The sequence below is a fragment of the Martes martes genome, assembly GCF_963455335.1.
Source record: "Martes martes genome assembly, chromosome: 18".
NCBI lineage: Eukaryota > Metazoa > Chordata > Mammalia > Carnivora > Mustelidae > Martes > Martes martes.
The window spans coordinates 207,402-225,539 of NC_137906.1; the positions used below are offsets into that span (position 1 = coordinate 207,402).

The window sequence follows — 18,138 nt, forward strand, 5'->3', positions numbered from 1 at the left end:
AACAAGAAAAATAATGGGTCTAACACACACAAAAAAAAAGAAGACAAAGACTTAAACAAAACACCAAATGGAGGAATTCATCTAAAATGAAAGAACAAGATAAGGTTACAACAAGAGATCTAAGCAAAGCAGATAGAAGTAACATGTCTGATGGAGAATTTAAAGCGACAATTACAAGGATACTCTCTGGGCTTAAAAAAAAAAAAGAATAGAAGAGATCAGTGAGACCCTTACTGCAGAGAGAAAAGAGTTTTTAAAAGAATCAGTCAGAAATGAAGAGTGGAGTAAATGAGATTGGAAACAGGACTGATGCAATGAACAGCAGGCTGGAAGAAGCAGAGGAATGAATTAGTGACAGAGAAGACAAAGTAACAGAAATTAAAGAAGCTGAACAGCATAGAGAAAGTATAACACAAGAATAGACTTATGGAATTCAATGACTCCATCAAATCTAGTAACATGCATATTACAGGAGTCCCAGAAGAAGAAAAGAGAGGAAAAGGGGCAGAAATTTTATTTAAAGAAATAGTAGCTTAGAAGTCAAACTCTTACTCTTTGCAGATGACATGATACTTTACATGGAAAACCCAAAGGACCCCACCCCAAAATTACTAGAACTCATACAGGAGTTCAGGAATGTGACAGGATATAAAATCTATGCACAGAATGCATTTCTATACACCGACAATCAGACAGAAGAAAGAGAGATTAAGGACTTGATACAATTTACAATTGCAACAAAAACACTAAGATACCTAGGAATAAACCTATCCAGGGGTGCCTGGGTGGCTCAGTGGGTTAAAGCCTCTACCTTCAGCTCAGGTCATGATCCTGGAGTCCTGGGATCGAGCCCCGCATTGGGCTCTCTGCTCAGCAGGGAGCCTCCTTCCCCCTCTCTCTCTCTGCCTGCCTCTCTGCCTACTTGTGATCTGTGTCTGTCAAATAAATAAAATCTTAAAAAAAAAATCTAACCAAGAAATTCACGAAAGAAATTAAGGAAGACACCAAGAAATGGGAAAACGTCCCATGCTCGTGGATTGAAAGAACAAATATTGATAAAACGCCTATGCTACCTAGAGCAATCTACACATTCAATGCCATCCCTATCAAAATATCATCAACTTTTTTCACAGAACTGGAATAAATAATCCTAAAATTTGTATAGAACTAGGAAAGACCCTGAATAGCCAAAGGAATATTGAAAAAGAAAACCAAGCTTGTGGCATCACAATTTTGGACTTCAAGCTCTCTTACAAAGGTGTAATCATCAAGACAGTATGGTCCTGGCACAAAAACAGATGTATAGACCAACGGAACAAAATAGAAAACCCATATTTAGAAGAAGTCCAAGATGGCAGAGGAGTAGGCAACCTTAATTTTGTCTGGTCTGAGGAATTCAGCTAGGTAGCTATCAAACCATTCTGAACACCTGCAAACTCAACTGGAGATAGAAGAAAAGAATAGCTACAAATCTACAAACAGACAAGCAACCATTTTCCACAAGGTAGGAGGTGCAGAGAAGTGAATCCAAAGTGATATATGGGATGACAGACTGCGGAGGGAGGGATCCTCTGTCAGCAGGCTACCGGCTAGTGATAGAGCTGCGGAGCACAAAATTGGAACTTTTAGAAGTCTTCTCTGGTGAGGAATGTCACTCAGGCAGCTTAGCAGATGGAACTCTCACTGGGACAGTGTGGTCTCAGGGGCTTTGGGGTCACAGGAAGACCAGGGGTGCCTGAATGTGGCAGAGCTCCCACGAATCAGAGCAGGACAGCTGACTGCAAAGAATGAGACCAGGAGTGGGCTCTCAGCTCAGGGCTGTCAGAACTGTGACCCAAGACACTGTTGGGCCACTGATCTCCAAGCAGGGGCCCAAAATGCAGCAGAACCAGGGAGACGCCCATATCTCTACTGGAGGCTCGGGGGCACGCCACAGGAGACTTCTGGGTTTGGATACTCCAAACAGGGTCATGTGCCTGAAATAGAAATGCTTAGTCATAGGCCAGGTGATCACTGAGTGCAGTCAGAGAGCAGGGAGACAGGCATGATTGATTGCTTTTCTCTGAGGGCTCATAGAGGAGTGAGGCCCCAAATTTTTGAATCCAGAACCAGAGATCTGGAGGCTGCCATTTTCACTCTTGTCCTCTAAAGCTTCATGGAAAGCCTTCATGGAACAAAATCCACATACAGCAAGCATAGCAGATTACTTACCCTGGCCCCAGGCAAGGGTGGAGCAATTCTGAACAGGGCAAAGACATCTGAGAATCAAAGAAACAGGCCCCTCCCCTAGAAGATGCAAGTCTGTGGATTTTGGTACAGGTAGAGGTGGAGACAGATGGATCTGGTGGACATGTTAAGGGGGGCAGACTGCAACATTGTGGCTCTGGGTTGGGCCAGAGAGTCACACATGACCACATTTTCTCTGACCTTCTAAAGAGAAGCAGAAAATTGCCAAAGGACAAAAGCCATACAGTCAACCAGATCACATTAAACCTATCCCCCTGACAAGGGGTGGGATAACTCCATCCAGGCAAAGATGCATGAGCCCAGCAGCAGGGCCCTCCCCCAGAAGACAGACAGTGAATGAACAGGAAGAACAAGTGAATGATTATCTCATTTCCCACAGGACTGTAAAACTAACACCACAGGAAAATACTATAGGAAGTTCCAGGTGTTTCCTCACAACTCGCTTATACTTCAGGCTAAAATTTTACTTTCTTTTTTAGTTTCTTTTCTTATTCTTTTTTTTTAACCCTGCTCTCATTTCAAATAGATTCACATTTCCCAACCTATGTTTTTAAGTCACTTTTTAACTTTTATTTTCTTTTTTATAAATGTGTTTTATAGATCTATACTCCCACATTAGCCTGTTTTTTTCACTATTCAATTTTATCTTGATATATATGTAAGTTCCGATTTCTTTGCAGTTTTGGAATATAGTGTCTTCTAATACAGAGACCAAAAAAATCAAGCAGGAACAGGCAAATCACCCTTCTGTGTCCACCCTGAGAGATCATAATCTCTCTCTCTCCGACCCCTTTCTTTTCTCTCTCTCTCTCTCTCTCTCTCTCTCTTTTTTTTTTTTTTTTTTGTCTTGGATCATCTTGGCTGTGATGGTGTATCTGTGGTAGCTTTTGATCACATTGGAATTTTTTGTAGGTGCATTTTTCTTGGATCATGTTTGATACCTTGGACTCTGTACATTCCCTCAACTATCCCTCAACAGAATGACTGAGAGAAGGATCTCCCAACAAAGAAAACAACCAGAGACAATGTCCTCTGCCACAGATCTAATGGACAGGGACACAAGCAAGATGTCAAAGATAGACTTCAGGGTAGCAATTATGAAGTCAATCGCTAGGCTTGAGAAAAGCATTGCCAACAATATAGAATCTCTAAGGGCAGAAATGAGATCTAATCAGGATGAACTTAAAAATACTATGAATGAGACGCACTCTAAAATGGATACATTAACAGCCAGGGTAAATGAGGCAGAAGAATGAGATAGTGATCTAGAAGATGAGCTGATAGAAAGGAAGGAAACCAAGGAAGATAGGGATAAGCAGCTAGAAGCACATGAGAACAGATTTAGATCAATGATGCCATGAAACCTTCCAATGTCCAAATTATTGGGATCTCTGAGGGGGTGGAGAGAGAGGACCAGAAGGTATATTTGAGCAAATGATAGCTGAAAACTTCCCTAATCTGGAAACAAGCATTCATGTCCAAGAGGTATAAAGGATCCCTCCCAAGATCAATAAAAATAGATCAACACCCTGGCATATGATAGTGAAACTTGCACATCTTAGAGCCAAGGAAGCTATCCTGAGAGGAGATAGGGGAAGAGAGTTCTAACATAAAGAGGGAGGATTATCAGATTAACATCAGCCCTATCCATAGAGACCTGGCAAGCCAGAAAGGGCTAGCAAGACATATTCAGGGTACTAATGAGAAGAACATGCAGCCAAGAATACTTAATCCAGCAAGGCTGTCATTCAGAATGGACAGAGAGATAAAGAGCTTCCAGGATGGGCAAATCTAAAAGAATATGTGACCACCGAGCCAGACCTGCAAGTAATATTAAAGGGGAAGAACTATAAAAGAAGACAGACTCCAAGAGTAATATAGACTAGAAATTTACAGAGACAACCTATAGAAACAGGGACTTTACAGGCAATATGATGGCACTAAAAATATATCTTTCAAAAGTTAAACTCAAAGTGAATGCCCTAAATGCACCATGAAATGGCACAGGGTTTCAGATTAGATTAAAAAGACAGGACCCATCCATATCCTGTCTACAAGAGACTCATGTTGAACCTAAGTACACCTTCAGATTAAAAGTGAGGGGATAGAGAAACATTTATCAGACCAACGGACCTAAAAGAAAGCTGGGGTAGCAATCCCTATATCAGACAAATTAGATTATAAACCAAATAGTTTAGTAAGAGATGTAGAGGGACACTATATCATACTTAAAGGGGCTACCCAACAAGAAAATCTAACAATTGTAAATATCTATGTCCCCAATATGAGAGTAGCCAACTACATAAACTATCTACCAAAATGAAGAATCATATTGATACTAATACATTACTAGTAGGAGACTTCAAAAATCCACTCACAGCAATGGACAGATCATCTAAGCAGAAGATCAACAAAGAGACAAGAGCTTTGAAGGATTCATTGGACCAGAGGGACTTCATAGATATACACAGAACATTCTACCTTAAAACAACAGAACACTGATTCTTCTCAAATGCACATGGAATTTTCTCCAGAATAGACCACATACTGGGTCACAAATCAGGTCTTAACTGAGATTATTGAGATTATTGAGATTATTCCTTGCATATTTTCAGACTACAATGCATTGAAACTAGAACTCAACCACAAGGAAAAAATTGGAAGGAATGCAAATACTTCAAGGTTAAAAATGCTAAAGAATGAATGGGTCAACCAGGAAATTAAAGAGGAACTTAAACAATTCATGGAAACTAATGAGAATGAAAACATATTGGTCCAAAACCTATGGCATACTGCAAAGGAGATCCTAAAGGGGAAATACATAGCCATCAGAACCTCTCTCAAAAAAAGTAGAAAAATTCCAAATGCACAAGCTAACTTTACACCTAAAGGACCTGGAGAAAGAGAGCAAATAAAGCCTTAAACCAAGGAGGAGATGAGAAATAAGAAAGATTAGAGCAGAAATCAATGAAATAGAAACAGGAAAAACAGATCAACAAAACTAGAAGTTGGTTCTTGGAAAGAATTAGTAAGATCAATAAACCTCAGCCAAAATTATCAAAAAGAAAAGAGAAAGGACCCAAATTAATAAAATCATGAATGAAAGGGGAGAGATCACAACCAACTCCAAGGAAATACAATTATTAGAAATTATTATCGGCAGGGGCGCCTGGGTGGCTCAGTGGATTAAAGCCTCTGTCTTTGGCTCAGGTCATGATCCCAGGGATCGAGCCCTGCATCAGCTCTCTGCTCAGCAGGGAGCCTGCTCTCCCCCTCTCTCTGCCTGCCTCTCTGCCTACTTGTGATCTCTGTCAAATAAATAAAGAAAATCTTTTTTTTTTTTAAAGAATTATTATCAGCAACTTATGCCAACAAATTAAGCAACCTGGAAGAAATGGATGCCTTCCTGGAAACTTATAAACTATCAGACTGAAACTTCATCCGGATTAAAATCTTTTGCATAATAAGGGAAACAGTCAACAAAACTAAGAGGCAACCCACAGAACAGGAGAAGATATTTGTAAATGACATATCAGATAAAGAGCTGGCATCCAAGATCTATAAAGAACTTCTCAAACTTAACACCCAAAAAAAATAATAATAATCCAATTAAGAAATGGGCAGAAGACATGAACAGACACTTCTGTAAAGAAGACATACAAATGGCTAAGAGATACATGAAAAAATGTTCAACATCACTAGTCATCAGGGAAATAAAATCAAAACCACAATGAGATACCACCTTACAACAGTTAGAATGGCAAAAATTAACAAGACAAGAAACAACAAGTGTTGGTAAGGATGTGGAGAAAGGGGAACCCTCTTGCACTCTGGGTGGGAAGGCAAGCTGATACAATCACTCTGGAAAACAATATGGAGGTTCTTCAAGACGTTAAATATAGAGTTACCTATGACCCAGAAATTGCGATACTATGTATTTACCCAAAAGATACAGATGTACTGAAAAAAAGGGGCCCGTGCACCCCAATGTTCATAGCAGAAACGTTCACAATACCCAACTGTAGAAGGAACTGCCCTTAAACAGACGAATGGATAAAGAAAATATGATTTATATATACAATGGAGTATTACTCAGCTATCACAAAGGATGGATACCCACCATTTTCATTGACATGGGTGGAACTAGAGGGGGTTATGTTAAGTGAAATAAGTCAAGCAGAGAAAGACAATTATATGGTTTCACTCATATGTGGAACTTAAGGAATAGTGTGGAGGACCACAGGAGAAGGGAGGGAAAATTGAATGGGAAGATATCAGAGAGGGAGACAAACCATGAGATACTCTGCACTCTGAAAACAAAACTGAGGGTTAGAGAAGGGAGGGGGTAGGGATGGGATAACCAGGTGATGGGTATCAAGGAGGGCATGCGTGGTGATGAGCACCTTGGTGTTATATGCAACTAATGAATCGCTGAACACTACATCAAAAACTAATGATGTACTATATTCTGGCTAATTGAAAATAATAATTAAAAAATAATAATTTTTTAAAAAATGCTTTTGCACAGCAAAGGAAATAGCCAACAAAACCAAAAAACAACCAACAGAATGGGAGAAGATATTTGCAAATGACATATCAGATAAAGGGCTAGTATCCAAAATCTAGAAAGAACTTATCAAACTCAACACCTGAAGAACAAATAATACAATCAAGAAATGGGCAGAAGACATGAACAGACATTTCTGCAAAGGAGACATCCAAATGGCCAACAGACACATGAAAAAGTGCTCAACATCATTTGGCATCAGAGAAATACAAATCAAAACCACAATGAGATACCACCTTATACTTGTCAGAATAGCTGAAATTAACAAGTCAGGAAATGACAGGTGTTGGCGAGGATGCAGAGAAAGGGGAACCCTCCTATGCCATTGGGAATGCAAGCTGGTGTAGCCACCCTGGAAAACAGTATGGAGTTTCCTCAAAAAGTTTAAAATAGAGCTACCCTATGACCGAGCAATTGCACTACTGGGTATTTTCCCTAAAGATACAAATGTAGTGATCTGAAGGGGCACATGCACCCGAATGTTTATAGCAGCAATGTCCACAATAACCAAACTATGGAAAGAGCCCAGATGTTCCATTGACAGATGAATGAAGATGTGTTTTATATATATACATATATATATATATAATACTATATATAATATATGGTATATATTTATATACTTATATAATATATATTTATATCTATAAATATATATAATGGACTATTAGCCATCAAAAAATTGAAATTTTGCCATTTGCAATGACATGGGTGGAACCAGAGGTTATTATGCCAAGTAAAAGAAGTCAATCAGAGAAAGACAATTATCATATGATATCACTAATGTGCAGAATTTAGGAAACAAGAGAATCATAAGGGAAGAGAAGAAATGAAACAATGTGAAACCAGAGAGGGAGACAAACCTAAGAGGCTCTTAATCTTTTTTTTTTTTTTTTTTTTTTTTTTTTTTTTTTTTTTTTTTTTTTTTTTGAGGCTCTTAATCTTAGGAAACAAACTGAGGGTTGTTGGAGGGTAAGGAAATGGGGGGATGGGGTGGCAGGGTGATGGACACTGGGGAAGATACGTGTTGTGGTGAGCACTATGTCTTGTGTAAGACTGATGAACCACAGACCTGTACCCTGAAACAAAGAACAGATTATATGTTGATTTAAAATATTTTTTAAAAGACCCTAGAGGAGAACACAGGCAGTAACCTCTTTAACATTAGGTAGCAGCTTCTTTCTAGATATGAGGCAAGAGAAACAAAAGCAAAAATAAACTATTGGGCTTCATCGAAATAAAAAGCTTCTGCACAGCAAAGGAAACAATCAACAAAATGAAAAGGCAACATATGGAATAAGAGAAGATAATTGCAAATGACATAGCTGATGAAGGGCTAGGATCCAAAATGTATAAGGAACTTAAAAACTCACGCCTGAAATACAAACAATCCAGTTAAAATAAGACAGAAGACGTGAATAGAATTTTTCTGAAGAAGACATCCAGATGACCAACAGGCATGTGAAAAGATGTTCAACATCACTCATCAAAAGGCAAATACAAATCAAAACTACAATGAGATATCACCTCACACCTAGCAGATGGCTAAAATTAAGAACATAGGAAACAAAAGGTGAGGGTGTGGAGAAAGGAGAACCCTCTTACACTGTTGGTAGAATGTAAACTGGCGAAATCACTCTGGTAAACTTTATGGGAGTTCTCAAAAAATTAAAAATAGAGCTACCCTATGACCCAACAATTACACTGCTAGGTAGTTACACAAAGAATACCAAAATACTGATTTGAAGGGATATACATCCCCCAATGTTTAGAGCAACGCTATCAACAATAGTCAAATAATAGAAAGAGCACAAGTGTCCACCAACTGACGAATGGATAAAAAAGTATACACAATGGAACATTACTCAACCATTAAAGAGAATGAAATCTTGCAATTTGCAATGACATGGAAAGAGTTAAAGTGTATTATACTAAGTGAAATAAGTCAGTTCAGAGAAAGACAAATACCACATTTCACTCATATGTGTAATTTAATAAACAAATGAACATAAGGGGGAAAAAAGAGAGGTAAACCAAAAAACAGACTCTTAACTATAGAGAAGGAACTGATTATTACCAGAGGGAATTGGATAGGAGGATGTGGTAAATAGGTGATGGGGACTAAGGAGGTCACTTGTTTTGATGAGCACCAAGTGTTGTATTGCTGAATCACTAAATTCTACATGTGAGACTAATATTACACTGTTTGTTAACTAACTGGAATTTAAATAATAACTTGGAGGAGAAAATATGTGGTATATGTATATGCAATGGAATATTACTTGACCATGAAAAAGAATGAGGCCTTGTCATTTGCAACAACATGGATGGACCTAGATGGTATAAAGCTAGGTGAAATAAGTCACTTAGAGAAAAACATGTACCATATTGTTTTTCTTGTATTTGGAATTTGAGAAACAAAGCACACAAAGAAAAAAGGACAAACAAAAAATAGACTCTTAAAAAAAATAGACTCTTAAATACAGTGAAGAAACTGGTGTTTCTCAGAAAAAAGATGGGGGGTATAGGGAAATAGATAAAAGAGACTAAGAGTACATTTATCATTATGAGTAGTGAGTAATGTATTGAATTTTTGAAACATATTGTTTATCTGAAACTAATATAACACTGCATCTTTTTTTTATTCTTTTTTTTAATAACATATAATGTATTATTAGCCCCAGGGGTACAGGTCTGTGAATTGCCAGGTTTACACACTTCACAGGACTCACCATATTTCATGCCTTCCTCAATGTCCATATCCCAACCACCCTCTCCCTACCCCCACTCTGGCAACCTTCAGTTTTGTGAGATTAAGAGTCTCTTATGGTTTGTCTCCCTCCCGATCCCATCTTGTTTCATTTATTCCTTTCCTACCCCCCAAGCCCCCCATGTTGCCTCTCAACTTCCTCATATCAGGGAGATCATATGATAATTGTCTTTCTCTGATTGACTTATTTCTTTTTTTTTAAATTTATTTATTTATTTATTTATTTGACAGACAGATCACAAGTAGGCAGAGAGGCAGGCAGAGAGAGAAGGGAGGAAGCAGGCTCCCTGCTGAGCAGAGAGCCCCATACGGGGCTCGATCCCAGGACGCTGGGATCATGACCTGAGCTGAAGGCAGCGGCTTTAACCCACTGAGCCACCCAGGCGCCCCTGATTGACTTATTTCACTAAGCATAATACCCTCTAGTTCCATCCATGTCATCGCAAATGGCAAGATCTTATTTCTTTTAATGGCTGCATAGTATTCCATTGTGTGTGTGTGTGTGTGTTCTTATACACACACATATATGTGTGTGTGTGTGTGTTCTTATACACACACACACACACACATATGACCTCTTCTTTATCCATTCATCTGTTGATGGACATCTAGGTTCTTTCCATATTTTGGCTATTGTGGACATTGCTGCTATAAACATTTGAGTGCACGTGCCCCTTCGGATCACTATATTTGTATAGTGGATTTGTATAGTGGATAATACTGCATCTTAATTACACTAATATAACACTGCATCTTAATTACACTTAATTAAGTGAGTCTACTCAAGCTTTAAATTCCAATACTGGAGAGAGATTAAAAAGAAAAAAAACCTAGGCATCCTCATGTATTGATGGTTGTAGTACAAATCGACAAAATATCTTTATGGAGTGATTTGATAATTACTATTAAATTTTATATTGTGTATATTTTCTGACCCAACAATTCCATTTCTAGCACAGTATTCAAAAATACACATGAAAAAGTATGTAGAAGTATATTAAAAACAGCATTACATGGAATTGGGAAGAAGAAAGAAGGAGAAGAAGGAAGAGGAGGAGGTGGGGTAAGAAGGGAAAAAAATAGCAGGAGTTACCTTGTCACTACCTGGAGGGGACTGGTTATTGAAGAAAAGTACATTTGTAACAGCTCTGTACTAGAAAGTACAGAGCTACTAAGAAGAATAAGGTTGATCTGTGTGCTGATATGAAAAGTCATCCAGAGATTAGTTATTGCTGGTTAAAAAAAAAAAAACTAGGGACACCTGGGTGGCTCAGTTGGTTAAGTGGCTGCCTTCGGCTCAGGTCATGATCCCAGCGTCCTGGGATCGAGTCCCGCATAGGGCTCCTTGCTCAGCAGGGAGCCTGCTTCTCCCTCTGCCTCTGCCTGCCACTCTGTCTGCCTGTGCTCACTCTCTCTCTCTGACAAATAAATAAATAAATAAAATCTTTAAAAAAAAAAAAAGAATTCTTAAAAAAAAAAAACTAGAATGAGAGAAGTGTCTTCTCTTTCTTATTGTTTGAGCATGATAATTTTATTATTTAAATGAGAGAATAAACTAGTTGCCAATTGTAAAAGGATTCAAAAAAAGACCCTGTAAGATTACTTGCTAAAAGATATACAGCAAGCATTTATATATCAGATTTAAGTTTGACTATTGGCCTTTCAGATCCCTTCTATTTCTAAAATTTTATTATTTTAATATCATGTAAACAAAGGAGTGTTCACCATGGTTTAATGCAAAGGGGGATCAAAGAAAATATGGAATGGACATAAGTCAGTGGTTTAGTTTCTAAAACAAAACTTTGACAGTGAAAAAGCAGTGAAGATGAAAAGTGGATCAAGTGTGATTTTAAAAGTGTGACTGATACAGAAATAAAATCGCATAAGACATTCACTCCAAAAGAGTACCAGTGAGAAGGAAAAGAAAAAAATTGTAGTTTGGATATAGAAAAACCTGCATGTTTAGAGGAAGAGAAAACACCAAGAAGAGAGCCATTAGTTGTTAAGACAATGGGGGTGGAGGAATGAAAGGGAAGAAATCAGAGAGGGAGACAAACCATATGATACTCTTGACTCCAGGAAACAAACTGAGGGTTGCAGAAAGGGAGATGGGTAGGGGGAAGAGGTAACTGGGTGGTGGGATTAAAGAGGACACATGATATGATGAGCACTGGGTGTTATACTGAACTAAGAATCATTGAACGTTATATCAAAAACCTTGGCTAACTGAATTTAAATTTTTAAAAAGACATAAATGAACATTATTTAACATAGATCAATATTCATGTATATATTTGAAATTCTGCTCAAAAAGAATTCAAAACTGAGTTTTCACCCATTCAGGCATACTACTCTTCTTTTTTAGTTAAATATTTATGTGAATTATTATATATTATCCCTAGTACAGAGACCGTCTTCAAATGAAACTTGGTTCAATCTCCCACTGAGCAAAGAAATAAGCAAGGAGTTATCCAACCATTTCCTAGAATAATTCATTTAAAAGTTATTTATTACCAGCACATAAAGTTCCACAAATACCTGCATCAAAGTAAGGCTATTCTTCTAACCTAATGGGAAGTTCTGGAGTTTTAATTTGTTATTCTTTGGTGTTAAATAGGAATACTCTTCTGCACTACTGAAAAGGTCTGTAAACTCAAGAAACAGGCAATGGTTATTCAAACCATTATTGGTATTTAACTCCAATCAATATAAAAGTTAATTCATGTGCAAAGATAACAAACATGAGCCTTTATCATCTATGTCTATATCATTTTACTGTGTCAATATTTTAAATTTATTCAATCTCATTAAAGTACAAAATGGAAAGTTCTATTTGAAAGATATACTCAACTGTATCTTCATCATGGGGTATTTGTGTGGGCATACACATTGGTTTTTCTGCCATACCAGGCTGAAAGAGCTGAAAATGAAGAAATAAAAATTGTATTAAAATTACTTTAAAATTAAATTACTTTAGAAGGCTATATTCCTGTAATATAATTTAGATCAATAAGGAAGTCTAATAGGACATTATCCCAGGTTTTTGGCTTTCAGTCCACACAACTGACCTATTTTAAATTATGGCTGTTTTTCTAGACAGGTTTCTATATAATAAATAATATGTAGTATTTAACTTACAATGTATACAGATACATTAAATCATAAACATGCAAAGTCATCCAAAGAAAGTAAACTCTCTTCTGAAATCAAGACAACAGAGAACATTCTTATTTAAAGTACTATGTGGTTAGGGTTAGAATAATAAAATAAAATAAAATAAAATACTATGTGGGTGTGAAATAGGTAACTTTGCTTTAAAAAGTGCTTAAAATAATCAGAAAAACACATAATTACTTAACTTTCAAAAGTAGCTTACCAGGGAAGACTAGGGTGTTACAGTGTACTTATTCAAGGAGAATTGGAAAAGAAGAGATTATAAAATCTAAACAAGTCTCTTAGACATTTAATTAAATTAATAATTGTCATTTATGATGCTCTTTATGCACCTAACATTGTGCTGAGTGCTTAAGCGCTTCAGCTCCTTTAGTCCTCATAGTACATAGATTTATACATATTTTTGTTGCCATATGCCAAGAGAGAAAATTCAGATTCAGAATATTTCAAGTAACTTACTTGCCCAAGATTTCAATTATGCAGCAGACATAGGTCTAAACAGATCCAAAGCTGGTGTTCTTTCTACTGTCCCCAGTAATGGACCAAATAGTCGCTGTGTTTGCAACACTGTGGAAAAGGGAGGAAAGATACAAAAAGAGCATGTTGTGCTGATTTCTAAACAGAACTGCCTGAGAAGGACATGCCACCCTACTTTTGAGTACAGCACAAAGATATGAGAAACGAGGCATGATTTAAAAGGAAATATTATATACAAGTATACCAAAAAGAAAAGCAAGCAGAATGAAAGAATGGCTCTGTACCATGGTTTCTTCACTTGATACATCCTGAGGATTATTCCTCTTTTGTGTATATATTGACCTCAATTTTTTTTCTTTGTAACAAATAATGTCCTCTATTAAAAGTAGTGTTCTGTTTTATGGTATGGTTTACTCTAGTCTAGTATATATGAAAGTTCTATATTATTTAGCAGAACTTTAATGATGGGTATTGCAGTGATTTCCAGCCTTTAATTACAATCAACAATAAACATCTAAACCACTAAAAAAGAATTATTTCTTAACTTTTTCTACCTATCCTCTCAGAATTTGAAATATTACTATAAATTCAAGAGTTTTGAGTTTTAGTTACGCAGATGAAAAAGTTCTGGAGATCTACTAAATACCATGGTAACTATAGTTAATAATACTGCATTGCATACTTGAAATTTGCTAAAACTTTGCTAAAAGAGTAGATCTTAAGTGTTCATCCACCCCCCCACACACATGCATACAATGGTCTACCTATGTGAGGTAATGGTAGATTTATTGGGATAATCACTTCACAATGTATAGGTATATCAAAACATCACATTGTATATCTAAAATATATATAGTTTTTATGTGTCAGTCACATCTTAACAGAGCTGTAAAAAAGAGAAAAATATTTTCAGAAAGAGTATCTCTAACTGCTGACTTTTTGGCAAGCCTGTACAAGATGTCTTGAAAACTAGAGATACAAGTTATCTTGTATTTTAAAACCTAATTAACTGTGCCTTAAACAAACTGGAGTTTACTTATGTCACATAAGTCTTGAGCAAAAATTCCCGAAGTACGTTCCCTGTGACTCTGGAGATCACTGATACTTTTTTTTTTTAAAGATTTTACTTATTTATTTGACAAAGAGAGAGAGATCACAAGTAGGCAGAGAGGCAGGCACAGAGAGAGAGAGGGAAGCAGGCTCCCTGCTGAGCAGAAAGCCCAATGTGGGGCTCAATCCCAGGACCATGTGATCATGACCTGAGCTGAAGGCAGAGGCTTAACCCACTGAGCCACCCAGGCGCCCCAGATCACTGATACTTTTTCAAGGAATCCATAAGAACAAAATTTTTTGTAGGGGCGCCTGGGTGGCTCAGTGTGTTGGGCCGCTGCCTTCGGCTCAGGTCATGATCTCAGGGTCCTGGGATCGAGTCCCACATTGGGCTTTCTGCTCAGCAGGGAGCCTGCTTCCCTCTCTCTCTCTGTGCCTGCCTCTCTGCCTACTTGTGATCTCTCTGTCAAATAAATAAATAAAATCTTTTTTTAAAAGAACAAAAATTTTTCTAATAATATGAAGGTAATTTGCTTTTTCCAATGTGTTGACATTTGCACTGATGGTTCAAAAACAACGGTAGGTAAAACTGGTGCTGCTTTAATCTGGCAGTGGCACCAAATTGTATTATTAGTCATTGTGTTAGTCACTTCACACATTCATGCAAAAAGAAAAAGAAGGTGAGTACCCATAAATATTTATACTATGCAAGTGTGATGGATGTCTTAGGTAAAATAAGTTATGTGATTGTGAGAAATAATAACTCCTTTTGTCAAGGAATGCCAATTTCCATTGAAAAAACAACTGAAAACATTAGTTTTCAGGCTTTGTTATTTCTAGGACAGTTTCTTGAAAACGAATAAAATGTGCTTTGCAACATGAAAGAAAATAACTGGAAATAATATGTTGCAAATGGTAAAATTTTAGTCTTTTGGTTTCTAGAGAACTCATATCCACCAACATTTTCCTGACAGATTCCTAATGCTTACAAACTTGCCCTAAAAGATTAGTGATGATATAAATACAAAAATTTTATGTTTTATAATGAAGTTTGTCAGCATTAAATAGACTAAGGTTCCCAACTATTGACATTTGAGGGTGTATGATTCTTTGTTGTGAAAGTGCTGTAAGATGTTTAGCAGAATCTCTGGCCTGTACTTAGTAGATGACAGCAACAAGCCTAGAGTGTGACAGCCAAACCTGTTTCCAGATCTTGCCAAATATTTCCTAAAGGGTAAAATCATCCTCAGCCAAGAAACACTGGGTTGAATAATGTAAACAGATATTTTCCAAATGACCAATGCATTACATTACAAAGTTATACATGAGTTCAAGATCCCTTTGAAGAGTGAGATAGAACAACAGATTTTAATGTAATAAAACAAAAAGTGCTTTAATATTGTTTCAGATTCTACATTGCAACTTATCACATTTTGGTGGAGTATCAAAGAAAAACATTAACAATTATGTGAGAAAATTACTTAAGGATTCCCTTTTCTCCAACTACATGTGTATGAAACCAGATTTTCTTCAGAAATATCAACCAAGACAACACATTTCGAGATTGAATGTAGAAGCAGATACAGTAATTGAATTGTCTTTTAACTTTTTGCTTTTTACATTAAGTGAGAATATAGTTACATTATGATGTAAAATTTACCATATTAAGTTCAGCAGTATTCAGTAAATTCACATTGTATCTCCAGAACTCTTCCTTTTCTCAAAGTGATTACGCTCATTAAATAGCAACTGACCATCCCCTTCACCCTCCCCTCAGTCCCTGGCAATCTTTGTACTTACTGTGAATGTCGGAATTTGGATACTCTAGGTATTCCATATAAGTGGAATTATATAATATTTGCCCTTTTGTAACTGAATTATTTCACTTAGCATAATATCTTCAAGATTCATCCACGTTGTAGCATGTGTCAGAATTTTCTTCCTTTTTTAAATTTTTTATTTAAATTCAATTTAGTTAACATATAATGTATTATTACTTTCATGGGTAGAATTTAGTGATTCATCAGTTGCATATAACACCAGTGCTTATTCCATAAAATTTTCACCCTTTTAAAGACTGAATGATATTCCATAGTATGCATATACCCCATTTTGCTTATCCATTCATCTGTCAATGGACACCAGGTCTCCTCCACTTTTTGGCTATTGTAAATAATGTTGCAATGCAAATATTTCTTTGAGACCCTGATTTCAATTTTGTTTGGGTATATGCCCAGGAGTAGAATTTCTGGATCAGATTGTGATTCTGTTTAATTTTTTAAGGAACTGCTTAACTGTTTTCCACAGCATGTGTACAGTTTCACATTCCCACTAGTAATGCACACATGCTTCCTTTTCTCCACATCATTCCCAACATTTGTATTTTGTTTTTTAAGTAGTAGCCTTCCTAGTAGGTGTGAAGTAGCATCTTGTAGTTTTGATTTGCATTTCCCTAAAAATTGGTGATGTTGAATACCACTTCATGTGCTTAGTGGCTATTTGTATACCTTGTTTGAAGAAATGTCTATTCAAGCCTTTTGCCCACTTTTTAAAGTGGTTGTCTCTTATTTGTTGTTGACTTATAGGAGTTTTTATATTCTGGATATTAACATCTTATCAGACATATAATGATTTGCAAATAATTTCTCACATTTTGTTAATTGTCTTTTCACTCTATACTAGTGTCCTTTGATCTACAGAAGTGTTAAATATTCATGAGATCTAATTTATTTTTTTTTATTTTGTTGCCTGTGCTTTTGATGTCAACTGCAAGAAATCATGGCCAAGAGCATGTCATGAAGTTGTACTCCTATGGCTTCTTCTAAGAGTTTTATAATTTTAGCTCTCACATTTAGATCTTTGATCCATTTTGAGTTAGTTTTGTATATGGTGAAAGGTTAGGGTCCAACTTTATTCTTTGGGATATGAACATCCTTATTTCCCAACACTATTTGTTGAAAAAATCCATTCTTTCCTCATTGAATGTGCTTGGGGCTGTAGTTGAAAAATCATTTGATTATATATGTGAGGGGTTATTTCTGGGCTTCCTATTCTATTTCATGGGTCTATATATTTGTCTTTATGCCAATGACACACCATTTTGATTACTGTAGCTTTGTAATGAGTTTTGATATCAGAAAGTGTGAGGCTTCCAACCTTTCCCTATTTTCAAGATTTTTTGCCTTTATAGGACCCCTGAAGACTCTTCATGAATTTTAGAACAACCTTTCCTATTTCAGGAAACATTTTTGAATTCTGATAGGATTACATTGAATCTGGAGGTCATTTTGAATAATACTTACATCTTAACAATATTGTTTTCCAATTTATGAACAGAAGATGTTTATGTTTGTCTTTTAAAAAAATTTTAACCAGCTTTCTTTAATTAAGCCAAACATTTAAGAGATTTGAAAAACTACAATTCTCAACAAATTTCCTTTGTTTGAGAAAATATTGTTTAGGAGCTTACAAGGAAGATGGCAAAGTAAGAGGACTCTAAACCCACCTCATCCCACGGATATGACTAGATAACTCTTGCATCAGAGCAAACAACACAGAAAAAAGACCCAAACACTGACTGAACAAATTCTACAACTAAATGTAGAAGAAAAAGAGAGAGAGAGAGAGAGAGAGAGAGAAGGGTGAGCACTAGGTGAGAACACAAATACCAATAGATCTGACCACCAGAGGGAGGGAGCTATGGGCAAGAGAAGAGAGAAAAAACTACTAGCACACCAGGGAGCCTAACAAAGGGAAGAAAAATCCCCATAGCATCTGGCTTTGAAAATAAGAGGGGCCCAATTTCTGGTGCTCAGAACCAGCAGGACTTAAAGCCTGGAACTTTCAAAATCAG

At 36.6% G+C, this 18,138-nt stretch overlaps 1 protein-coding gene across 3 annotated transcripts in view; it reads right to left on the minus strand.

Annotated features, from left to right (window-relative positions):
* Nucleotides 1-18,138, minus strand: part of SEPTIN14 (septin 14) — a gene marked incomplete at both ends in the record, with an annotated part of 375,063 nt that overhangs the window by 105,259 nt on the left and 251,666 nt on the right. For 2 of the 3 annotated variants that reach the window (XM_080830905.1, XM_080830904.1), the window contains one exon: nucleotides 12,436-12,489. The exons of the other annotated variant lie outside the window; for it this stretch is intronic. In XM_080830905.1, coding sequence (XP_080687031.1) covers nucleotides 12,436-12,489 — 54 coding nt within the window. Of the gene's footprint in view, nucleotides 1-12,435; nucleotides 12,490-18,138 lie in introns of those variants that run through there. 3 annotated transcript variants of the gene reach the window in all.